At 46.2% G+C, this 26,102-nt stretch overlaps 2 protein-coding genes across 2 annotated transcripts in view; one reads left to right on the top strand and one right to left on the bottom strand.

Annotated features, from left to right (window-relative positions):
- The window catches only part of ipo11 (importin 11), a 928,775-nt gene extending 905,519 nt beyond the window's left edge, over window positions 1–23,256 (bottom strand). The window contains exons 1-2 of the mRNA XM_070869309.1: window positions 23,170–23,256; window positions 7,976–8,062 (exon numbers count right to left, since the gene is read on the bottom strand). The gene's annotated coding sequence lies outside the window, so the exon portion shown is untranslated. The remainder of the gene's footprint in view (window positions 1–7,975; window positions 8,063–23,169) is intronic.
- A 2,168-nt stretch (window positions 23,257–25,424) lies between these two features.
- Window positions 25,425–26,102, top strand: part of dimt1l (DIM1 dimethyladenosine transferase 1-like (S. cerevisiae)) — a 36,720-nt gene continuing 36,042 nt past the window's right edge. The window contains exons 1-2 of the mRNA XM_070869282.1: window positions 25,425–25,509; window positions 25,608–25,855. Of these exons, the coding sequence (XP_070725383.1) occupies window positions 25,454–25,509; window positions 25,608–25,855 (304 nt within the window). The 5' untranslated portion in view covers window positions 25,425–25,453. The remainder of the gene's footprint in view (window positions 25,510–25,607; window positions 25,856–26,102) is intronic.

Below are 26,102 nucleotides of genomic sequence, written 5' to 3'. Positions count from 1 at the left end.
TCTGGGAGAAGAAATTCCTTCTCAACTCAGTTTTAAATTGGCTCCCCCATATTTTGAGGCTGTGCCCCCTAGTTCTAGTCTCCCCGACCAGTGGAAACAACCTCTCTGCCTCTATCTTGTCTATCCCTTTCATTATTTTAAATGTTTCTATAAGATCACTCCTCATCCTTCTGAACTCCAACGAGTAAAGACCCAGTCTGCTCAATCTATCATCATAAGGTAACCCTCTCATCTCCGGAATCAGCCTAGTGAATCGTCTCTCTACCCCCTCCAAAGCTAGTATATCCTTCCTTAAGTAAGGTGACTAAAACTGCACGCAGTACTCCAGGTGCGGCCTCACTAATACCCTATACAGTTGCAGCAGGACCTCCCTGCTTTTGTACTCCATCCCTCTTGCAATGAAGGCCAACATTCCATTCGCCTTCCTGATTACCTGCTGCACCTACAAACTAACTTTTTGGGATTCATGCACAAGGACCCCCAGGTCCCTTTGCACCGCAGCATGTTGTAATTTCTCCCCATTCAAATAATATTCCCTTTTACTTTTTTTTTTCCAAGATGGATGACCTCACATTTTCCGACATTGTATTCCATCTGCCAAACCTTAGCCCATTCGCTTAACCTATCTAAATCTCTTTGCAACCTCTCTGTGTCCTCTACACAACCCGCTTTCCCACTAATCTTTGTGTCATCTGCAAATTTTGTTACACTACACTCTGTCCCCTCTTCCAGGTCATCTATGTATATTGTAAACAGTTGTGGTCCCAGCACCGATCCCTGTGGCACACCACTAACCACCGATTTCCAACCCGAAAAGGACCCATTTATCCCGACTCTCTGCTTTCTGTTAGCCAGCCAATTCTCGATCCATGCTAATACATTTCCTCTGACTCCGCGTACCTTTATCTTCTGCAGTAACCTTTTGTGTGGCACCTTATCGAACGCCTTTTGGAAATCTAAATACACCACATCCATCGGTACACCTCTATCCACCATGCTCGTTATATCCTCAAAGAATTCCAGTAAATTAGTGAAACATGATTTCCCCTTCATGAATCCATGTTGCGACTGCTTGATTGCACTATTTCTATCTAGATGGCCCGCTATTTCTTCCTTAATGATAGCTTCAAGCATTTTCCCCACTACAGATGTTAAACTAACCAGCCTATAGTTACCTGCCTTTTGTCTGCCCCCTTTTTTAAACAGAGGCGTTACATTAGCTGCTTACCAATCCGCTGGTACCTCCCTAGAGTCCAGAAAATTTTGGTAGATTATAACGAATGCATCTGCTATAACTTCCGCCATCTCTTTTACTACCCTGGGATGCATTTCATCCGGACCAGGGGACTTGTCTACCTTGAGTCCCATTAGCCTATCCAGCACTACCCCCCTAGTGATAGTGATTATCTCAAGGTCCTCCCTTCCCACATTCCCGTGACCAGCAATTTTTGGCATGGTTTTTGTGTCTTCCACTTTGAAGACCGAAGCAAAATAATTGTTTAAGGTCTCAGCCATTTCCACATTTCCCATTATTAAATCCCCCTTCTCATCTTCTAAGGGACCAACATTTACTTTAGTCACTCTTTTCCGTTTTATATATCGGTAAAAGCTTTTACTATCTGTTTTTATGTTTTGCACAAGTTTACTTTCGTAATCTATCTTTCCTTTCTTTATTGCTTTCTTAATCATTCTTTGCTGTCGTTTAAAATTTTCCCAATTTTCTAGTTTCCCACTAACCTTGGCCACCTTATACGCATTGGTTTTTAATTTGATACTCTCCCTTATTTCCTTGGTTATCCATGGCTGGTTATCCCTTCTCTTACCGCCCTTCTTTTTCACTGGAATATATTTTTGTTGAGCACTATGAAAGAGCTCCTTAAAAGTCCTCCACTGTTCCTCAATTGTGCCACCGTTTAGTCTGTGTTTCCAGTCTATTTTAGCCAACTCTGCCCTCATCCCCTTTGTTTAAGCATAGTACGCTCGTTTGAGACACTACTTCTTCACCCTCAATTTGTATTACAAATTCAACCATACTGTGATCACTCATTTCGAGAGGATCTCTTACTAGGAGATCCTTTATTATTCCTGTCTCATTACTGAGGACCAGATCTAGGATAGCTTGCTCCCTTGTAGGTTCTGTAACATACTGTTCTAAGGAACAATCCCGTATGCATTCTATGAATTCCTCCTCAAGGCTACCCTGTGCGATTTGATTTGACCAATCGATATGTAGGTTAAAATCCCCCATGATTACTGCCGTTCCTTTTTCACATGCCACCATTATTCCCTTGATTATTGCCCGCCCCACCAAGAAGTTATTATTTGGGGGCCTATAAACTACGCCCACCAGTGACTTTTTCCCCTTACTATCTCTAATCTCCACCCACAATGATTCAACATTTTGTTCATTAGAGCCAATATCGTCTCTCACAACTGCCCTGATATCATCCTTTATTAACAGAGCTACACCACCTCCTTTCCCTTCTTGTCTATCTTTCCGAATTGTCAGATACCCCTGTATGTTTAATTCCCAGTCTTGGCCCCCCTGCAACCACGTTTCTGTAATGGCCACCAAATCATACCCATTTGTAATGATTTGTGCCGTCAATTCATTTACTTTATTTCAAATGCTGCGTGCGTTTAGGTAGAGTGTTTTAATACTAGTTTTTAAACCATGATTTTTAGTTTTGACCCCTCCTGCAGCCCCTTTATTTCATACATATTGTCCCTTTCTATCACCTTGTGGTTTACACTTACCCCAGTGCTACTCTGCTCTGTTGCCTCCTTCCTTTTGCATTCTTTCTTGGGTCCTGTTCATCTGAGTTCTCACCCACTCTAGCTAGCTCAGAGCCCTCTCCTGGGTTCCGAATACTCCTTGTATTGAGGCACCAAGCTTTCATGCTTGCCCTTTTATTACACTTTGACCCTTTAGAATTTTGCTGTACAGTGGCCCTTTTTATTTTTGTTTTTTGCCTTGGGGTTCTCTGCCCTCCACTTTTACGCATCTCCTTTCTGTCTTTCGCTTTTGTCTCCATTTTGTTTCCCTCTGTCTCCCTGCATTGGTTCCCATCCCCCTGCCATATTAGTTTAACTCATCCCTAACAGCACTAGCAAACACTCCCCTAGGTCATTGGTTCCGGTCCTGCCCAGGGACTGACATTCTTTCTGTAGAAAGTAATGACATTTAGGATTTGTGACACTAATATACACAAACTATGGTGTACTACTTTGATAAGAAAGCTTACAGCTGTTGTGTTATGTATAGCACAAGAATATTCCTATTTGAAACAGAAGTTAATCTCTGACATTTCGTGGGTTGCCTCATCTCAAAGCAAAGTCTCAGAAAAGCCAGTAAGGTCTTATTTTAAAGGAATAGTCCTGAGTAGTAGTACAGAAGATTATATTTGTGATTCTCACCCACTTTTTTCATTTCTTAAAAAATATAATTTTAACTTAATATGCTATCTCAGTTACTAATCCACTGAGAGATGCTGTGTGTACTGAAATGACTGTGACGACGCACATTTGTTGAAGTTTACAGCACAGAATGAGTCCATTGTGTCTGTGCCAGCTCCCTTCCCCTAAAACTAATCTCACTGCCCTACTCATAATTGGAATACTATCGTTCTGGGCTTCCCGTGATAGGAACAATATCAAAAGCCATGGAAAAGGTACAGAGAACAGTCATGGGAATTTTACCAGGAATGAGAGGTGATAGTCATGAAGAGAGGGAGCTTTTTTCACTGGGATAGAGAAGGGGTGTAATGGAGTTTCTCAAAAATATGAAAGGTTTGAACACTGATCTGTTCCTCAACCTCTCATATTAGGCAGTCCCTCGGAATCGAGGAAGACTTGCTTTCGCTCTTAACATGAGTTCTTAGGTAGCTGTACAGTCCAATATGAGAACCACAGTCTCTGACACAGGTGAGGCAGATAGTCGTTGAGGGAAGGGGTGGGTGGGACTGGTTTGCCGCACGCTCTTTCCGCTGCCTGTACGCTCTCGGCGACGAGACTCGAGGTGCTCAGCACCTTCCCGGATGCGCCTCCTCCACTTAGGACGGTCTTTAGCCAGGGTCTCCCAGGTGTCAGAGGGGATGTTGCACTTTATCAGGGAAGCTTTGAGGGTGTCCTTGTAACGTTTCCGCTGCCCATCTTTGGCTCGTTTGCCGTGAAGGAAATCGGACAGATTGTAACTAGAATAACCCAATCACCAGGGCACAGACAAAGGAGATAGGGCAGATTATAGAATAGTATAAACCAGGAGGAGAAACCACAACCAGGCAGCAAGAACCTAGGACCCACCCTTGAGAGAAGCTGGACCTTAAGCTGGGAGCGTAAAGCAGGACACCAGTGACGGAGACTGATCACCTCTGTTAATGGGTAATATGAGCACAAGTAGTAAGACTTATATGCTATTTTATACATTGTTTGTACTTTGTTTGTTTATATATTGTTTGTACCTCACATGATGAGGGAGAGAGTGGAAATCGAGCTGGACAGGCTGCAATGTGAGGGCATCATCTCCCCAGTAGAATTCAGCGAGTGGGCCAGCCCGATTGTTTCACTACTCAAAAGTGATGGCACGGTCAGGATTTGCGGCGATTATAAAGTAACGATTAATCGTTTTTTGGAACAGGACCAATACCCGCTACCTAAAGCAGATGACCTATTTGCGACGCTGGCAGGAGGCAAGTCGTTCACCAAGCTCGACCTGACTTCGGCCTACATGACACAGGAGCTGGAGGAGTCTTCGAAGGGCCTCACCTGCATCAACACGCACAAGGGACTGTTCATCTACAACAGATGCCCGTTTGGAATTCAGTCGGCTGCAGCGATCTTCCAGAGAAACATGGAGAGCCTACTCAAGCACGGTCGTTTTTCAGGACGACATATTGGTCACGGGTTGGGACACTGTCGAGCACCTACAAAACCTGGAGGAGGTCCTCCAGCAACTGGATCGCGTAGGGTTGCGGCTGAAGAGGTCGAAATATGTCTTCATGGCAAGAAAAGTGGAGTTTCTGGGGAGAAAGATCACGGCGGACGGCATTCGGCCCACAGACGCCAAGACAGAGGCTATCAGGAACGCGTGCAGGCTACAGAACATCACGGAGCTGGGGTCGTTCCTGGGACTCAACTATTTTGGTAACTTCCTACCAGGGTTAAGCACCCTCTTAGAGCCCCTACATGTGTTATTGCGAAAAGGGGAAAAAAACAAGTAATTGCTTTTGAGAAAGCCAGAAACATTTTGTGCTCCAAAAAGCTGCTTGTATTGTATAACCCGTTTAAAAGACTCGTGCTAGCATGTGATGCGTCGTCGTACGGAGTCGGGTGTGTATTACAACAAGCTAACGTTGCGGGGAAGTTGCAACCTGTCACCTATGCTTCCAGGAGCTTGTCTAAGGTCGAGAGGGTCTGCAGCATGATTGAGAAAGAGGCATTAACGTGTGTGTTCGGGATTAAAAAAATGCATCAATATCTGTTTGGCCTTAAATTTGAGCTGGAAACCGATCACAAGCCCCTCATATCCCTGTTCGTTGAAAACAAGGGGATAAATACTAATGCCTCAGCCCGCATACAAAGGTGAGCACTCGCACTATCAGTGTATAACTATACCATCCGCCACAGGCCAAGAACTGTGCGGATGCTCTCAGACGGTTACCATTGCCCACCACGGGGGTGGAAATGGCGCAGCCTGCAAACTTGTTGATGGTGGCGCAGCCCGCAGACTTTATGATGGTCATGGAAGCATTTGAAAACGATAAATCACCTGTCACGGCCCACCAGTTTAGCTATTGGACCAGCCAAGATCCTCTGCTGTCCCGAGTAAATAACTGTGTACTGCATGGGAGCTGGGCCAGCATCACCGTTGAAATGCAAGAGCTAATCAAGCCGTTCCAGCGGCGAAAGGATGAGCTGTCCATTCAGGCAGACTGCCTGTTGTGTGGTAACCACGTAGTGCTATCCAAAAAGGAAAGGGAGGCATTTAACTCGGATCTCCACAGCACACACCCGGGTATAGTAATGATGAAAGCGATAGCCAGATCCCACGTGTGGTGGCCCGATATCAACTCTGACTGAGAGTCCTGTGTATGGCAATGCAGCGTGTGTGCTCAGTTGACCAACGCGCCCAGAGAGGCACCACTAAGTTTGTGGTCCTGGCCCTCCAGACCATGGTCGAGGATCCATGTCGACTATGGGGGCCCGTTTCTCAGTAAAATGTTCCTGGTGGTGGTGGATGCTTTTTCAAAATGGATTGAATGTGAAATAATGTCGGGAAGCACCGCCACCGCCACCAGTGAAAGCCTGAGGGTCATGTTTGCCACCCATGGCCTGCCTGACATACTGGTCGGTGACAACGGGCCATGTTTCACCAGTGCCGAATTTAAAGAATTCATGACCCACAATGGGATCAAACATGTTACCTCGGCCCCGTTTAAACCAGCCTCCAATGGGCAGGAAAAGCGAGCAGTACAAACAATCAAACAGAGCCTCAAACAAGTCACAGAAGGCTCACTCCAAACCCGCCTGTCCGAAGTACTCTCAGCTACCGCACGAAACCCCACTCGCTCACAGGGGTGCCCCCGGCTGAGCTACTCATGAAAAGGACACTTAAAACCAGACTCTCGCTGGTTCACCCCAACCTGCATGATCAGGTAGAGAGCAGGCAGCAGCAACAAAATGTAAACGATGGTCGTGCCACTGTGTAACGGGAAATTGATCTGAATGACCCTGTGTATGTGCTAAACTATGGACATGGTCCCAAGTGGATCGCGGGCACGGTGATAGCTAAAGAAGGGAGTAGGGTGTTTGTAGTCAAACTAGACAATGGACAAATTTGCAGAAAGCACCTGGACCAAACGAGGCTGCGGTTCACAGACTGCCCTGAACAACCCACAGCAGACACCACCATTTTCGAGCCCATAACACACACCCAAAGGATCAACGACACCACGCCAGACCAGGAAATCGAACCCATCACGCCCAACAGCCCAGCAAGGCCAGGCACACCCAGCAGCCCTGCAGGACCAACAACACGCCAGCCCAGCGAGGGCACAGCCAACACACCAGAACAGACATTTGTACCGAGGCGGTCCACCAGGGAAAGAAAGGTTCCCGACCGCCTCACCTTGTAAATAGTTTTTACTTTGACTTTGCCAGGGAGTGATGTTGTGTATCTGTAAAGCATGCACTCCCATGTTCCGCCAGCAGGGAGCGCATCCCCTGAAGTCTCAAGGGATCCCAGCATCCCTTGGGAGCACTGTACATAAGCTGGCCCCTAAGGCCTGTTCCTCACTCTGGAGTGTCTTAATAAAGACTGAGGTCACTGTTACTTTAACCTCCCTGTGTGCAGTCTCATCTGTGTTAGGAACACAACACAAAGGACACTTGCTTCAACTGTGGGAAGATGGGTCACTGGGCTAGGGAATGTAAATCCCCAAGACAAACCCACAGAATTGGGGAAACAGGAGGCTCCGGACATATGCCTATGGCACCATACTATGACCAGTTTGACCAAAGTCCCCAATGACGGGAGTCGACCTCGGGCATCGTGTGTGAGACAGGGCATGACGAACATGGACAGCCTACAGTGTCAGGTACCGTAGGTGGTCGCGATACCACATTTTTATGGGACACGGGCGGATCCAGAACGTGTTTGGGAAGCCAACAGTCTCTCACATAGCGATTTAACTGACCAGACAGTTCTCCTTCGTAGTTTTACTGGACATGGACAGGCTGCAAAAGTTACCAAACCATTAGACATACGATTGGGCAGTTCCAAATTTAAACACGGCTGTCTGTCGGTACCGCAAATGAAGGGAGAATCGGCGATACTTGGGATTGATTTTATGAGAAAATATAATTTGGCATACGACCTGGCAAACAAATGGATTTGGAAAATGCAAGAGGCATGTACGGAAGGGTGGATACCTATGGGGAGGTATGAAGAACAAATATGTTGTATGAAAACTCTTACCTTTGATCCCTCCACTATGACAGCCGATCCGGATGTGCAGCATATCCTAACCCAACATTCAGATGCCTTTGCCATGCATAAACACAACTGTGGTAGAACCAAAGGGACAATATTAATTACCGGCCCCGACCCTCCGCCCCAAAAACAGTATAAAATTCCAGCAGATGCTGAGTCCGATTTGAGACAAATTATCCACAATCTCTTACAGCAAGGCGTCATTAGACCAATAGCCTCTACAAATAACTCACCCATTTGGCCAGTGGTGAAACCCGACAAGTCATGGCGAATGACCATAGACTATCGAGCACTGAATAAGGTTACCCCTTCAGCGGCACCTACTGTGGCGACTGCCCCAGAGGTTATACAAAGTTTTTTCCCTATTGCAAAAGTTTTCATGGTGCTCAACATAAGCAATGGGTTTTGGTCAATCCCATTGGCCAAGGAATGCCAGTACAAATTTGCCTTCACCTTTAAAGAACAACAATACACCTGGACTTGCCTACCCCAGGGCTTCCATGATAGTCCATCAATTTTCACAAACATGATCGCAAACGGATTAAAAAACTTTTCCAAACCAACTGCCCTGGTCCAATATGTTGATGACAGTCTGCTCTAAATAGACACCCGACAAGAGCATAAGGTTCCGTTGAATGAACGACTAATCACTTTGCGTGAAATGGGAGTCAAAATTAACCCTGAAAAGTCCCAGATAGCTCTATCAGTGGTGGAATACCTCGGGATGCAGGTCCAGTCAGGCGTGTGTGATACTAATGAAAGTAGGAAAAAATCGGCTGCTCCACTGCCCATCCCCACAGATGTTAAGTCCCTCAGATCATTTCTGGGTATTACCGGATACTGTCGGGACCACATTGAGGACTATTCATCAATAGCCAAACCCCTGTATAATTTACTGCGAAAGGATGCATCCTGGGAATGGACCCAGGAACATATGAATTCCTTTTCTAAGTCAAAAACGACATTGATCCAAGCCGCCGCATTACGAACCCCAGACCCTGCGCTGAGCTTTTATTTGAAAACCGTTTCCAGCGAAGACGGCATCTTGGCTGTTTTGCTACAGGAGCATAGCGGCAAACTGCAACCAGTGGGGAATGCGTCGCATGTTCTCACTCCTGTGGAAGTGACATATTCACCATGTGAACAGAACCTGCTTAGCGTATTCTGGGCCGTTCACCGATTCTGCCCCATTATTGCCCTTAATCCATTGATCATTCTTACTGCCCATATGCCTATTAAAATGCTTCTCGACGGCGACCTCAATGACAGATCAGTCAGTTCACAGCGGATAGCTTGATGGACATTACTTTTACAGGGGCGAAATCTCCACGTCCATTACCAACCCAATCTGACTACCCTCGCACAAAACTTGTTGTACCCAGGAGACCCACATGATTGCAAAATTTTGCCCTCAAGTTCCCTTACAGGACCCTTTCTGACAAAATTAAGGGAGGATGACGGTGAAATCATTAAAACCCACACTTAGATGGATTGATTAGATGGCTCTTCATCAATAAATCAGGGACAATAACAAACAGGATTCATAGAAACATAGAAAATAGATGCAGGAGTAGGCCATTCGGCCCGTCGAGCCTGCACCATGATTCAATAAGATCATGGCTGATCATTCACCTCAGTACCCCTTTCCTGCTTTCTCTCCATACCCCTTGATCCCTTTAGCCATAAGGGCCATATCTAACTCCCTCTTGAATAAATCCAATGAACTGGCATCAACAACTCTCTGCGGTAGGGAATTCCACAGGTTAACAACTCTCTGAGTGAAGAAGTTTCTCCTCATCTCAGTCCTAAATGGCTTACCCCTTATCCTTAGACTGTGTCCTCTGGTTCTGGACTTCTCCAGCATCGGGAACATACTTCCTGCATCTAACCTGTCCAGTCCCGTCAGAATTTTATATGTTTCTATGAGATCCCTCTCATCCTTCTAAACTCCAGTGAATACAGGTCCAGTCGATCCAGTTTCTCCTCATATGTCAGTCCTGCCATCCCGGAAATCAGTCTGGTGAACCTTCGCTCCCTCAATAGCAAGAACGTCCTTCCTCAGATTAGGAGACCAAAACTGAACACAATATCCCAAGTGAGGCCTCACCAAGGCCCTGTACTACTACTACTACTACTACCCCTGCTCCTATACTCAAATCCCCTAGCTATGAAGGCCAACATACCATTTGCCTTCTTCACCTCCTGCTGTACCTGCATGCCAACTTTCAATGTACCATGAAATCCAGGTCTCGTTGCACCTCCCCTTTTCTAATCTGCCGCCATTCAGATAATATTCTGCCTTCGTGTTTTTGCCACCAAAGTGGATAACCTCACATTTATCCACATTATACTGCATCAGCCATGCATTTGCCCACCAACTAAGTCTTTCTGAGTCACCCTGCAGCCTCTTAGCGTACTCCTCACAGCTCACACCGCCACCCAGCTTAGTGTCATCTGCAAACTTGGAGATATTACACTCAATTCCTTCATCTAAATCATTAATGTATATTGTAAATAGCTGGGGTCCCAGCACTGAGCCCTGCGGCACCCCAATAGTCACTGCCTGCCATTCTGAAAAGGACCCGTTTATCCCGACTCTCTGCTTCCTGTCTGCCAACCAGTTCTCTATCCACGTCAGTACATGACCGCCAATACCATGTGCTTTCATTTTGCACAACAATCTCTTGTGTACGGCCTTGTCAAAGGCCTTTTGAAAGTCCAAATACACCACATCCACTGGTTCTCCCTTATCTCATAGAAACATACAAGATTCTGACGGGGTGGGACAGGTTAGATGTGGGTAGATTGTTCCCGATGTTGGGGAAGTCCAGAACTAGGGGACACAGTCTTAGGATAAGAGGTATGGAGAGAAAGCAGGAAAGGGATACTGAGGGAATGATCAGCCACGATCTTAGCGAATCGTGGTGCAGGCTTGAAGGATCGAATGGCCTACTCCTGCACCTATTTTCTATGTTTCTATGTTTCCACTCTACTAGTTACATCCTCAAAAAATTCCAGAAGATTTGTCAAGCATGATTTCCCTTTCATAAATCCATGCTGACTTGGACCAATCCTGTCACTGCTTTCCAAATGCGCTGCTATTTCATCTTTAATAATTGATTCCAACATTTTCCCCACTACTGATGTCAGGCTAACCGGTTGATAATTATCCGTTTTCTCTCTCCCTCCTTTTTTAAAAAAGTGGTGTTACATTAGCTATCCTCCAGTCCATTGGAACTGATCTAGAGTTGATAGACTGTTGGAAAATGATCACCAATGCATCCACTATTTCTAGGGCCACTTCCTTAAGTACTCTGGGATGCAGACTATCAGGCCCCGGGGATTTATCGGCCTTCAATCCCATCAATTTTCCGAAACACAATTTCCGCCGAATAAGGATTTCTTTCAGTTCCTCCTTCTCACTTGGTCCCTTAGTATTTCCGGAAGGTTATTTGTGTTTTCCTTCGTGAAGTCAGAACCAAAGTATTTGTTCAACTGGTCTGCTATTTCTTTGTTCCACATTATAAATTCACCTGAATCTGACTGCAAGGGACCTACGTTTGTCTTCACTAATCTTTTTCTCTTCACATATCTATAGAAACTTTTACAATCAGTTTTTATGTTCCCAGCAAGCTTCCTCTCATACTCTATTTTCCCCCTCCTAATTAAACCCTTTGTCCTCCTCTGCTGAATTCTAAATTTCTCCCAGTCCTCAGGTTTGCTGCTTTTTCTGGCCAATTTATATGCCTCTTCCTTGGATTTAACACTATCCTTAATTTCCCTTGTTAGCCACGGTTGAACCACCTTCCCCGTTTTATTTTTACTCCAGACAGGGATGTACAATTGTTGAAGTTCATCCATGTGATCTTTAAATGTTTGCCATTGCCTATCCACAGTCAACCCTTTAAGTATCATTTGCCAGTCTATTTTAGCCAGTTCACATCTCATACTATCGAAGTTACCTTTCCTTAAGTTCAGGACGCTAGTCTCTGAATTAACTGTGTCACTCTCCATCTTAATAAAGAATTCTACCATATTATGGTCACTCTTCCCCAAGGGGCCTCGCACAACAAGATTGCTAATTAGTCCTTTCTCATTACACATCACAGTCTAGGATGGCCAGCCCTCTAGTTGGTTCCTTGACATATTGGTCTAGAAAACCATCCTTCATGCACTCCAGGAAATCCTCCTCCACCGTATTGCTACCAGTTTGGTTAGCCCAAACTATATGTAGATTAAAGTCGCCCATAATAACTGGTGTACCTTTATTGCACGCATCCCTAATTTCTTGTTTGATGCTGTCCCCAACCTCACTACTATTGCTTGGTGGTCTGTACACAACTCCCACTAGCGTTTTCTGCCCTTTGGTATTCCGCAGCTCCACCCATACAGATTCCACATCACCCAAGCTAATGTCCTTCCTTACTATTGCGTTAATTTCCTCTTTAACCAGCAACGCTACCCCACCTCCTTTTCCTTTCTGTCTATCCTTCCTGAATGTTGAATACCCCTGGATGTTGAGTTCCCAGTCTTGCTCACCCTGGAGCCATATCTCCGTGATGCCAATTATATCATATTCATTAATTGCTGCCTGTGCAGTTAATTCGTCCACCTTATTACGAATATTGAGGCACAGAGCCTTGAGGCTTGTCTTTTTAACACACTTTGCCCCTTTAGAATTTTGCTGTAATGTGGCCTTTTTTGATTTTTGCCTTGGGTTTCTCTGCCCTCCACTTTTACTTTTCTTCTTTCTATCTTTTGCTTCTGCCCCCATTCTCCTTCCCTCTGTCTCCCTGCATAGGTTTCCATCCCCCTGCCATTTTAGTTTAACCCCTCCCCAGCAGCACTAGCAAACACTCCCCCTAGGACATTGGTTCCGGTCCTGCCAAGGTGCAGATCGTCTGGTGTGTACTGGTCCCACCTCCCCCAGAACCGGTTCCAATGTCCCAGAAATTTGAATCCCTCCCTTGTGCACCACTCCTCAAGCCACGTATTCATCTGAGCTATCCTGCGATTCCTACTCTGACTAGCGCGTGGCACAGGTAGCAATCGGAATAGTAATAATGACAGAAGACAGCAAGAAAGCCCTCAAAACTATCCCAATTAAACTAGAAGGGCTAAAGGGAGCCCAGTTGGCAGAACTAAGTGCGGTAGCATATGTGGTAACACACCCAAGATCGTTCCCACCTCCAGTACAAATTTATTCGGACAGTAGCTACACACGCAACAGCCTGACAAACTTCCTACCAATCTGGCAAGCCAGAGGCTTCATCTCAGCAGATGGAAAACCATTGGCAACTGGCCCACTCCTAAAAATAATCTTTGATGCAACCACAAAAGGCCAGGGGAAATATGTAGTGACCAAAGTAAAGGCCCATACAAAAACAACACTGTTAGGAAACCAACTAGCAGACGACTCTGCAAAACAGGGGGCCATAGATGGTTACCCATGGAACCCTCTCAATAAACAAAATCAGGAAGAAACGGAAGCCCTCTTAGCCATCAAACTGTCCTCCAAAACTGTGATTGACTTGAAAGAAAGCCAAGCCATTGATCCAAACTTGAAGCAAATTCAATTGGCAGAACCCTACCCTGAAAGTTATAATCAATATAGAACTAGCCTGATGCTAAAGGCAGGTGTGGTACTGAAAAACGGAAAGTATGTAGTACCGGAGTTAGATAGATCAGAAATAATTTATCAGTTCCATGATGTATGTGGACACCAAGGAATAGATGGAACAACTACCAAGATCAAGGACGTATGTTGGTGGCCACATATACAAAAGGACGTAGAGAAATATGTCAAGAACTGTCTAATTTGTGCACAAAACAATCCAGGCAAATATAAGAATCAGGCATTATTAGGCATATTTGACAAGGAAAGGGCCCCTGGACCCAACTCCAAATTGATTACATTGACCACTACCCACCTGCGCTAGAGGAAAAAGGTATATTCTGGTGATTAAAGATATCTTCTCAAAATGGATAGACCCTTCTCAACTAATAACAATTCAGCCACCACCACTGCCAGAATCCTTATGGAAGAAGTGTTCTCCCGATGTGGACTTCCCGAATGCATTGACTCGGATCAGGGAATCCATTTTACCGGACAAGTGATGCAGAAGGTCATACAGTTAGCCGGAGTAAAGCAGAAATTTCATATTGCTTATCACCCGGAATCTAGCGGGATAGTCGAAAGAATGAATAAAACATTGAAAACAATGATAAGGAAAATGGTACAGCAGAACCACGCCTCCTGGCACATAGTCCTTCCGTATGTGTTGATGACTATTCGCAACACCATGGCAGCATCTACTGGACACTCTTCACACGAGCTGATGACTGGCAGGATTATGAGGGGTGTTAAAGCCTTCTTGGGAGTGGACATGAGTGATATTCAAAGGGCCTCTGCATCATCTGAGAAATACATGACCAGCTTATTAGAATATTTGGAAATTGCAAAAATGACAGCTGCAGTGAAAATGGGAACAAAACACCAGAAAAGCAAGGCCTATTTTGACGGAAAGACAAAACCCGTAGAATATAAGACTGGGAACAGGTCATGGTTAAGCTGCAGAAGGAAGGAACCTTTTTAAGCCCAAAATATGCGGGACCTTTCAGTGTAATGGATCAAGCTAGTGCTTCGGTGTACAAAGTCATGGACGACAAAGGAACATGTTGATGGCACCATATAAACCATCTAAAAACCTTTAGGAAAATGGCCTTGCACCAACATCATGTTATGATGGATGCTTTGGAGGAAGAAGAAGACAAGAACACTGAGGATGACACCCCACCTGAATCTATCGAGTACAAGGTTCAGGAAATAATAGGAGTGGAAAATCTGTTCTGGGAAGGCGATCAGGGCTCACCAGAACAACTGTCAGCCCAACAACCGGAGATCCCTGTCAACACCCCTGACCAGCCTGAAGGACTAAATTGTGTAAACCCAAATTTCTATTAGGGAGAGTGGGCGAGGGAGGAGCCAAATTTATCAAACTCCTCGGGTGCAGGAAACGGTGAGCAAATTAAAAAAAGGGGGAAAAGGCTTCGCAAAGTAAGATATTTGTGAACTGTAAATAAGAGCAATTGCTACCCTGATCTTTCTTTGTTGTTTCTAGGTAACTGATTGTCGAACATGAAATTTCCAGTCCTCACCTTTCTGGGACGTTGTGGTCTGGTGTTTGGTTGCATCATCCTCGTTGAGAGCTTGGATGTAATTATTACCGCAGACGGACAGAACAGTCAGAACTGTACCCAAACCAATAATGCAGGTTTTCAAGTACTTACCAGTGGCAATCATGGGGTCAAGTTTCGGCCTAAGTTGCTCCTATTTTTTTGGAGCAACTAGTTTAGAATGGAGTATCTTAGAAATTGCAATTCTCGGTCTTTAGTTTGCTCCAGTTCTAGTGAGTTAGAACAGTTTAATTTTAGAACAGATTTTTTTTTCCAAAAGGAGGCGTGTCCGGCCACTTACGCCTGCTTTGCAAGTTTAGGCAGCGAAAACTTACTCCAAACTAACTTAGAATGGAGTAAGTTTAGATTTTTGTACGTTCAGAAAAACCTTGCCTACACTTGGAAATCAGGCGTATGGAACGAAAGATGGGGGGAGGGGGGTTTACAAACATTAAACACTTCACTTTTACAAATAAAGAGCCATCATCAATACTAAATGATAAATAAATCAATAAATGAACCAATAAATCAATCCAAATAAATTAAAAAATTAAAAATAAAAAAAAAATTAAAAATCACCCAATGAATAAAAAATTATTTCTACTCACCTACTGCAGCACCAGGGAGAAGGGGGGGGGGAAGAGAAGGAGATGGGGGGGTGGAGAGAAGAAGATGGGGGGGAAGAGAGGAAAATGGGGGGCGAGAGAAGAGAAGAAGATGGGGGGAGAGAGAAGAGAAGAAGATGGGGGGGAGGGAGAAGAGAAGAAGATGGGAGGAGAAGAGAGAAAGATGGGGGGAGAAGAGAGGAAGATGGGGGGAGAAGAGAGGAAGATGGGGGGAGAAGAGAGGAAGATGGGGGGAGAAGAGAGGAAGATGGGGGGGAGAAGAGAGAAAGATGGGGGGAGAAGAGAGGAAGATGGGGGGAGAAGAGAGGAAGATGGGGGGAGAAGAGAGGAAGATGGGGGGGAGAAGAGAGAAAGATGGGGGGAGAAGAGAGGAAGATGGGGGGAGAAGAGAGGAAGATGGGGGGAGAAGAGAGGAAGATGGGGGGGAGAAGAAGATGGGAGGAGAAGAAAATGGAGGGGGGAGAAGAAGACGGAGGAGAAGAAGATGGGGGAGAGAAGAAGATGGGGGGAGAAGAGAAGAAGATTGGGGGGAGGGAGAAGAAGATGGGGGGAGAAGAGAGGAAGATGGGGGGGAGAAGAGAGGAAGATGGGGGAGAAGAGAAGAAGATGGGGGAGAAGAGAAGAAGATGGGGGGGAGAAGAGAGGAAGATGGGGGTAGAGGAGAAGAAGATGGGGGGCGGGAGAAGAGAGGAAGATGGGGGTGGGGAGAGAGAAGACGACGAAGAAGCCGGGGCCCGCCGAGGACTTCGGGCGGGGCCCGCAAGCAGCCAATGCCAGGCTGCCGACATCTCCTTGGGCGGGGCCCGTCCCAGCGAGATGCGGGCCCCACCGACAACGAAGAAGCCAGGCCCCGCTGAGGACTTCGGATGGGGCCCGCACACAGCTGATGCCGAGCTGCCGCCGCCGCTGACTCTTCGAGCGGGGCCCGCCCCTAGTGAGAGGCCGGGCGGGCGGGCCCCCCCCCCCCTCCCCCGCCGAGGTAAGATGCGCAGGCCACTCGGCCAGGGATAGGGGCGACGTCCCTTCGGCCTGGGATAGGGTCGTCGCTCCGGAGACAGGGCTGTAGCTCCGCCCCCAGAAGCTCCTGCTGCGCAGCGCCGAAGTGGAAATGGACCTACAGCTATTGGAGAATTGCGAGGTAAGTATTTGCCGCAATTTTTGTTCTGTAAGTTAGGCGGGCCTCTCCGATGTGCGCCGTTCTAGCAGGCGGCCGAAACTTGACCCCGATGTGTGCAATTGCAGCAGCCAAGGAAAAATCTGCCATGAGATGGCAATTGAAACTCAACTGAACTTTGTGTGTATTGCTTGCACAGGAAATTATGTTGAGGCCATAATATAGATCGCGATGCGGAACACCGGGGGCGCCAATAAGGTTTTATCGGGAGCAAGTCCTGTTGATTTGGAGTATGGGATAAATTGTACTAAGATAGATAAACAACTGTGTTACAATATAAGCAAGACAAGCACCTCCTTACAGATTATGGTGGGATGTAGCAGCAATCCAACTGTAAGAAACATGATCAGTAACCCATGAAAGAGCTTAAAACCAACGTGCTCGTGTCATCATCATCATGTATACACCAAGGGAAGATAGTGGTTCAGGTATTACAGACACCTACCACGACCAAGCCAACCACCCCACTCATTGTTCAGACTACCACCTCAATCACTACGACCCCGCTTCCGGTTTGGGACTGCCCCAAACACAAGCCAGGTCCAAGGGGAGGCGTTGTTATAAGACCAGCAAGAAAAGTTGTGTATGACAATGTACAGTACGAACTAGTACCCATTGTGCTAAATATGTTAAATATGAAATTGCCCGACTGGTGTCCAAAGGAGCAGAAACAGATCGATGCGAGTTTAGTTAAGGTGTTGCTCAAGCAAGAAGTAGGAGATAGTACTACCGAGGGAAAAATGAGAAGGAAGAGAGGATTAGTAAATGATATGGACACCATATATGGCGCCGGTATGGCTACTGTAAATACCCTGGATATAACAAATTTGAACAATAAGATAAAACTTTGACTAATCAGATCAAGGGAGTCCTAAAGGATTTGAACAACAATCAGTGAACCTCATCACAGGCAGGCAAGGAGGATACTCAGACACAGGAAGAGATAGTGAGAGTTTTAGAAGTACATGCTCAAACTATCAATAAAATAATCCAGGTAACTCAGAGACAGGACAATATAACCCAAAGCCGAACATTATGTAGTATTTACAGGGACTGGGTGTTGAATCAACTAAGAGAAAATTTGATGTTAGTTAACCAGGGGAAAGTACCAACCTGGATAAACAATACCCAACTGTTTAGACTAGTCAGAAGCAAGGATTATTATGATGGTCACATTAACAATTGTGAACTGAGGAAACTTAGTAAAGTTTGGTTCAACAAGGACTGCAAGGGCAGTAGCAGTCGTAGCGCCTTGGGTCTAGTTATAGGTATCCCAATTATGGTAGAGCAAGGAAAGATGAATTTGGTGGAGGTCCAGAATATAGGGAGAATACAGGGAAGAGTCTGGGTAAGGTATGACTATCTGTTGCCATATGCCGTAGAACAGAATGATACTTTGATCGGCACCAGACTTGATCAATGCGAACAAACAGAGCGAGTGGTGATATGTCCATACAAAATCTATTCCACCAATACCACCAGGTGTGGGTTCAAAGGAAATCTACCCGTAAATTGCACCATGAAGATTGAAGCAACTACGAAATCAATCGTGAGAACCAGTTACCAAGGAGATGGGGCTTACTGCATCACCACGAATGAAAAAAACTTACCATTACGGGAATAGAGTATGCCCCATAAAGGATTCCACCTTTTGTCTACATCCCCAAATACCGATGAGACTAGGGAATGAAGAAATCATCAACATAGAAAGAAGGCCAGCCGTGGAAATCAACGTGACCGACGAACTAAAGGGACATCTGAGACATCTGACTTTGCCAAATATGATAATGATATCACACTGGAAAAGGCACATTTGTTTAGGATCCACAGCCAGCTGGAATTGATACATCAAACCTATTTAAAGGTAGAACAAAATACCAAAGGAATAAGAAAGGACATAAAAAATATTCCAGTAGACACCTGGTGGAACGACATATGGAATTGGGGAAACAGCATCAACATCCATCCCTGGATCAGAATATTCTCACACGTCACAGTAATTCTAATCATGGTTGTGTTCATGTGCTTATGCCTCACATGGAGAAGTATGTTGAAACTAGAAAAGGGGCTGAAGCTGAGACTTGAAAGTGTTGAGGTTTATCAAGCTTTGCACACATCAAGACAAGAGAAACCCTATGACAAAATGAACGAGTGATCATGATACTCTCTGATTTAACATGATCAAAGGGAGGAATGTAGAAATATGCAGGCTATGGCAACATAAAATGGAAAGACCCCTGAGAGTAAAGTGCCTTGAACATAAAATGAATTACCAATTGAATTTTGATTAGTCAGGCTTCCTTAGCATCGCCAGTAACTAGAATATACTAATCATAAGGATACAGACAAGATGTAATCAATGGGACAGAATATACTAATCAGCAGGGTACAGACAAAATGTAATCAAAGAAATAGAACAGATTGTAACTAGAATAATCCAATCATCAGGGCACAGACAAATGTGTAGTCAAAGGAGATAGAGCAGATTATAGAATAGTATAAACCAGGAGGAGAAACCACACCCAGGCAACAAGAACCTAGGACCCACCCTTGAGAGAAGCTTGCCCTTAAGCTGGGAGCTTAAAGCAGGACACGAGAGAAGCCGGACCTTAAGCTAGGAGCGTAAAGCAGGACACCAATGGCGGAAACTGATCACCTCTGTTAATGGGTAATACGAGCACAAGTAGTGAGACTTATGTGCTATTTTATACATTGTTTGTACTTTAATTCTACTTTGGAAAATAAAGTCTGTTTAGCTGAAACATAACGTTTGTCGACGACTTTCTTTCAATACCCGAAGTCCCACCAAATTGTTGCGACTGTAGTGACTAAATACCTACTACATAAACTGTCTACAAACCTACAGTGAGTTTTGGCAACAGTACCAGTCCTAATGTAAAGAACAAAATGTTGTTGCGCGATGTCGGGAATAGAGTGTCCCCAAAAGTAGCAAGCGAGCGAATTCGGGAGGGTAAAGGCGCTGACCCTGGTGTCCTGCCCCAGATGTCCCCACAGGTTATAGGCCAGCGACCTCAGGAGGATGAAGGCACCGATCCTGATACCCTGCCCAGGTCTATCCCACGCTGTAGGCACTATTCGCCACGGACCTGGAAATGGAAACGGTGCCAATACGCGCAGTCGGCTGCCGTTGCCCACCACCCGGGTGGAGACGGCGCAGCCCCCAGACCCAGTCACTACCTTGGCCATGTCCTGGAGCGAAAGGTCAGAACCAACGAGTTTCCCAAACAGGACCTGGAACAGCCAGGTTCCCACACCGTTAGAGAGCAGGCAGAAGATTCTGCAGCCCTCAAAGGGAGGACAGGAAGGCCACACACAAATATGGCTCTGCCCACCACTAGGCAACGGCAAAGGCCCCGAGTCTTGGCTAGGTGAGCGAACCAAGTCCACCCCACTAGCAGGGGCGCAGCACCACTATCAGACGACTAGGACACCGTCCGGTTGCTCTGGAACCTGTGTCCTCGCATACTTGTACTGCTACCTCAGTACTTACCATGACTGAATCATGAATGCAATCTACCCAATCCTGGCGCACAACCGGAAAACGTAATGAATGTAAGTCACTGAACCAAGGTGTCACGATACAAACTGTAACTTCCTTTCTTTGTACTTGCACTATGTTGATCCTGTATGTTAATGTAAAGGGCCTGCTGCATGATCTCGCTGTGGGGCGGCGGGGGCGGGGAATGGATGTATGTAGCCATGGACACACACATGGATCACACCCAGAACCCACTGGGACCTCCACTGCATCATCAAACCATCCAAACTGGTAACCACTACCCAACGTTGTGGCAAAAGGACTTGGGGGTTAACAGGGAGAGAGCCAAGCCAAAGCACAGCCAAGGTGCAAGGGCTATTGGCACTTAAGTCTGGGGAGAGCTAAGCCAGAGCACATAGAAACATAGAAAATAGGTGCAGGAGTAGGCCATTCAGCCCTTCTAGCCTGCACCGCCATTCAATGAGTTCATGGCTGAACATGCAACTTCAGTACCCCATTCCTGTTTCTCGCCATACCCCTTGATCCCCCTAGTAGTAAGGACTTCATCTAACTCCTTTTTGAATATATTTAGTGAATTGGCCTCAACAACTTTCTGTGGTAGAGAATTCCACAGGTTCACCACTCTCTGGGTGAAGAAGTTTCTCCTCATCTCGGCTAAATGGCTTACCCCTTATCCTTAGACTGTGTCCCCTGGTTCTGGACTTCCCCAACATTGGGAACATTCTTCCTGCATCTAACCTGTCTAACCCCGTCAGAATTTTAAACGTTTCTATGAGGTCATAGTGCAAAGGTAATCAGCACAAGGAGTTTGGGGAGAGTGATGTTATATATGCAGACTATAGTTATACTCTCTGTGTAGTCATTGTATAGTTGCATAAGATGGAGACTTGTTACCTGATGTACTGTCAATAAGGCTTACACTGTGTATATACTATGCTGGCACCACTAGAGGGTGCAACTGGTGGAGACTGGGGTTTCCTGCCCCTGTGGCAGAGGTTGTCCACCAGAGGGCACTGCAATGGGAGACCTGAGGGTCACCTGCATAGGTGTGCAGGGCCCAGTATAAAAGGCTGCTCATCATGCTTGTGCCTCACTCTGGAGTTACAAATAAAGGACCAAGGTCACTACAGTTTGAGTGCAACATATTGCCTCATGGAGTCATTCATAAGAACATTACAGATATAATAGGATCAAAAGGAGCGGAGAGGTAGAGCTGGGTATCAACATTCCAAATATAGAGCCCTATATTTTGGGGGGTGAGGAAACTATGCAATTGACTGTATACTGTGCAGTAAGTCCAGGAAGATGGTTATTTTTTATTACATAAACTGAATGGGGTTAATATTTTATCTTGGGACTATCAACAGGAGTGAACAACAACATCAGTAGTCTTGGCTCCTATTTAAACAACGCTTCAATTTCAAAATTCTTATCCTTGTTTTCAAATCCCTCCATGGCCTCGCCCCTCCCAATCTCTGTAACCTCCTTCAGTCCCACAACCCCCCCAAAATATCTGCACTCCTCTAATTCTGCCCTCTTGAGCATCCCTAATTATAATCACTCAATCATTGGTGGCTGTGCCTTCTGTTGCCAAGATCCTAAGCTCTCGAATTCCCTGCCTAAACCTCTTCGCTTCTCTATCTCTCTTTCCACCTTTAAGACGCTCCTTAAAACCTACCACTTTGACCAAACTTTTGGTCACCTGCCCTAATCTCTCCTTATATGACTCAGTGTCAAATTGTTGTCTCATAATGCTCCTGTGAAGCGCCTTGGGATGCTTTACTATGTTAAAGGTGCTATATAAATACAAGTTGTTGTTGTACTGAAATTGAAAATGATGGAAATGAATAATAAGGAAGCTTCATTGACATAGGTAAAGAGAAAAGATAGATTATTTTTCGGGGTATAGAATTTTTTTCAGAGCTATAAACTGGAAGAAAAGATAGATGCTTAATAGCACCAGAGAAGCTTAATGCACGATGGGAGGCTGTTCGGCTCAATATATCTGTGCCAGCTCTTAACTTGAGCAATTTAAAACTAACCTCTCCCCATAACCCTTTTTTTTTCTTTGCTTCAACTGTTTTACTGGGACTGAACAAAGAAAAAGGGGGAAATGAACAACAACAACTTGTATTTATATAGCGCCTTTAACGTAGTAAAACGCCCCAATATGTTTCACAGGAATGTTATAAAACAACATTTTACATCAAGCCACACAAAGAGATATTAAGGCAGGTGAGATAGGTTTTAAGGAACATCTTAAAGGAGAAGACAGAGGTAGAGAGGCGGAGAGTTTTAGGGAGGGATTTTCGGAGCTTAGGGCATTGGCAGCTGAAGGCAGGGCAATAGTTGAATGATTAAAATCAGGGATGCTCAAAAGACCATAATTAGAGGAGCACAGATATCTCGGGGGGTTGTCCCCCCAGACCCATTCGCGACCTTTGCGTAGGAGCACGTGTAGCGGCTCTAGCAGCGTGCTCAATTTGGGAAGAAAGTTACCAAAATAGTTCAGGAGCCCCAGGAACGAACGCAGCTCCGTCGTGTTACGGGGTCTGGGTGCTCTCTGGATCGCTTCCGTCTTGGATGCAGTAGGGCTGATCCCGTCTGCTGCTACCCTCATCCCCAGGAATTCTACCTCTGGAGCTAGGAAGACACACTTCGCCTTTTTCAGTCGCAGACCTACCCGGTCCAGTCTGCGTAGCACCTCCTCCAGGTTGTGGAGGTGTTCTTCAGTATCGTAACCCATAATGAGGATGTCGTCCTGAAAAACCACCGTCCCTGGAATCGACTTGAGGAGGCTTTCCATATTTCGTTGGAAGATCGCGGCGGCCGAGCGAATCCCGAACGGACATCTGTTGTACTCAAACAACTCCTTGTGTGTCGTGATGGTGGTCAGCTTCTTCGACTCACTCGCCAGCTCCTGGGTCATGTAAGCTGAGGTCAGGTCCAATTTTGAAAAATGTTTGCCACCGGATAGTGTCGCAAAGAGGTCCTCCGCTCTCGGTAGCGGGTACTGGTCTTGGAGTGACACCCGATTGATGGTGGCCTTGTAATCACCACATATTCTGACCGACCCATCCGCCTTGAGTACCGGCACAATCGGGCTCGCCCAGTCACTGAATTCGACTGGCGAGATGATGCCTTCCCTCAACAGGCGATCCAATTCGCCTTCTATCTTTTCCCGCATCACGTACGGCACCGCTCTGGCCTTGTGGTGTACTGGTCTGGCGTCCGGGTTTATGTGAATCACTATCTTGGCCCCCATGAAAGTGCCAATGCCGGGTTGAAATAATGAGTCAAATTTGTCCAGGACCTGTGAGCATGATACTCGCTCCACAGAGGAAATTGCATTGACATCGCCCCATTTCCAGTTCATGACAGCAAGCCAACTCCTCCCCAGTAGTGCGGGACCGTCCCCTGGGACAATCCAGAGTGGCAACCTGTTCTCCGAATTTTTGTGGGTCACGACTACCGTGGCGCTGCCTAGCACCGGAATGATCTGCTTTGTGTAAGTCTGTAGCTGTGCGTCAATCGGCGATAATTTTGGCCTCCTGGCCTTGGATGCCCACAACTTTTCGAACTGTTTGATACCCATCAGGGACTGGCTGGCACCCGTGTCTAACTCCATTGATACTGGGATGCCATTGAGGAGCACTTTCATCATTATCAGTGGCGTCCTGGTGTATGAACTGTATACGTGCTCCACATGAACTCGCTGAACTTCAGCTTCCAGCGATTTCCCCCAGTGTCCATTTCTGCAATTTCTGCAGGTATTTTGCTCATCTCTGCAAACTCCGGCTGAATGTATGCCTCCACGCCTCCAGCATGAGTTGCGGTTTGAAACAAAAGGTCCCTGACTGCCCCAGTTATTGTCCTTGAGTGCACCATTAACAGATGTTGATGGCCCCATTACTGGCCGCATTGTCCCTTGCAGTGGCGTGAATCGCTGTTCAGCTTTCCATTGTCTCTGTCGAACTCCCCCTCTGGGTTCGACTACATGTTGGGGCATGCCTGACTGCCCTTGTCTGCCTGGAGAACTGTGTGCTGCTTTAACAATGTTGAATCTCTGTGCCAACCATTCCTTAACACAGTACCTCTCGTCTGTTCTGCTAGTGGCCATGCTCGCGTGGTTTAAATCCCAGTTTCTTGTCGCCATTGATACGTCCTTACTACACAGTATAAATGCACACGAGGTCCATGCTTGAGAGAAGGTCAGTCTGTGACCTGTCCTTTATTCCTTAGCACTCAAGTGATGAAGGTGGGTGGAGCTTCCCCTTTTATACCTGAAGGTCCAGGTTAGGAGTGTCTCCCACCTCGTGGTCAGTGTTCTCACAGTGTACAACTTAGGTCAGTTTATACATGGGTTACAATGCTGGTTGAATACATGACAGCCCTCACGGCTAAAGGGATCAAGGGGTATGGCGAGAAAGCAGGAAAGGGGTACTGAGGGAATGATCAGCCATGATCTTATTGAATGGTGGTGCAGGCTCGAAGGCCCGAACGGCCTACTCCTACACCTATTTTCTATGTTTCTAAATGTCTATCTATTCCCCTTACAATAGAATCCCCTACCACTCCAGCTCTCCTACTCTTTTTCCTGCCCTCCTGTGCAGCAGATGAGACCAGGTACCTATGGCAGTGCAATGCCACCGGAATTGCAAGACTGCCAGAATGGCCACTATTTTTTTGAACCAATGTTCAGGCTGCAGTGTGCCCAGGAAAGGATGAGGCAGAGTTCCTGGAGCTTATATTGAGCTTTGATAGAATAGTGCAGGAGGGCAGACAGTCGAAAATGGGAGGGCGAGCTAAAGTGCCGATCACACTTGCATTAGCAGCAGTTTTCATCAACATAAAAAACATGTGCTCTTCCAGCAGCTTGAGTCAGTGTATCTGTTCCTCCAGCAGGTGGCTGTACACAGTGCCCGCTCCGCGGAGGCATCGTCTCTTGACTGGATGGCCGCCTTCTCATGACGACATTCGGAGCGACCAAATATCCTCCGGCACTAAACTTTGGGACCCGACTGTAACTTTATTAGCAAATTATGCGGATGATATTTTCAAACATGAATCATAGTCCGTGACATACAATCTTAAACCCCCTGCACTTTTTTTTAACTTTAGAGTGGACCATCCAACCCTGTGCAGGAGGAAACGTAAAACGACCAAAGGACCAGAAATCGTTGCGTGCTTGGCGCACGCACACTGGTCGAGGGCCGAGTCTGGGAGTCGGTTTGTCGAGTGGCGGACGCGAAGGGCCGTTGGTTTTCAGTTTAAATTCGGGGACTTTCGGTTCGAGCAGCTCGTGCTGAAAATGCCCAAAGTCAAAAGCGAGAAAAAATGGCGAGGGCGCAAAGAGGCCCAGAGTCAAGGTGAGGCCGCATTCCCTCACCCTGTCTCTGGTAGCTGGTCGGCGGGCTGTCTGTCTGAAGCTGCTGTTTTTAAATGAGCCTAGTGTGCGACGCATGGCTGTTAACAAATAAAACAACGCCGGAGGCCTGACCGCGCCGCTCGCTCCAGGAGACGGGCTGGTCACAGTCGAGTGCACAAATGTAGATTCTTAATATATTAACATTTGCTCAAATGTAAAAAGTATCGTAATCAGTGTAAACAATCGGG

The sequence above is a fragment of the Pristiophorus japonicus genome, chromosome 2, assembly GCF_044704955.1.
Source record: "Pristiophorus japonicus isolate sPriJap1 chromosome 2, sPriJap1.hap1, whole genome shotgun sequence".
NCBI lineage: Eukaryota > Metazoa > Chordata > Chondrichthyes > Pristiophoridae > Pristiophorus > Pristiophorus japonicus.
This window is presented reverse-complemented; position numbering and strand designations above follow the sequence as displayed.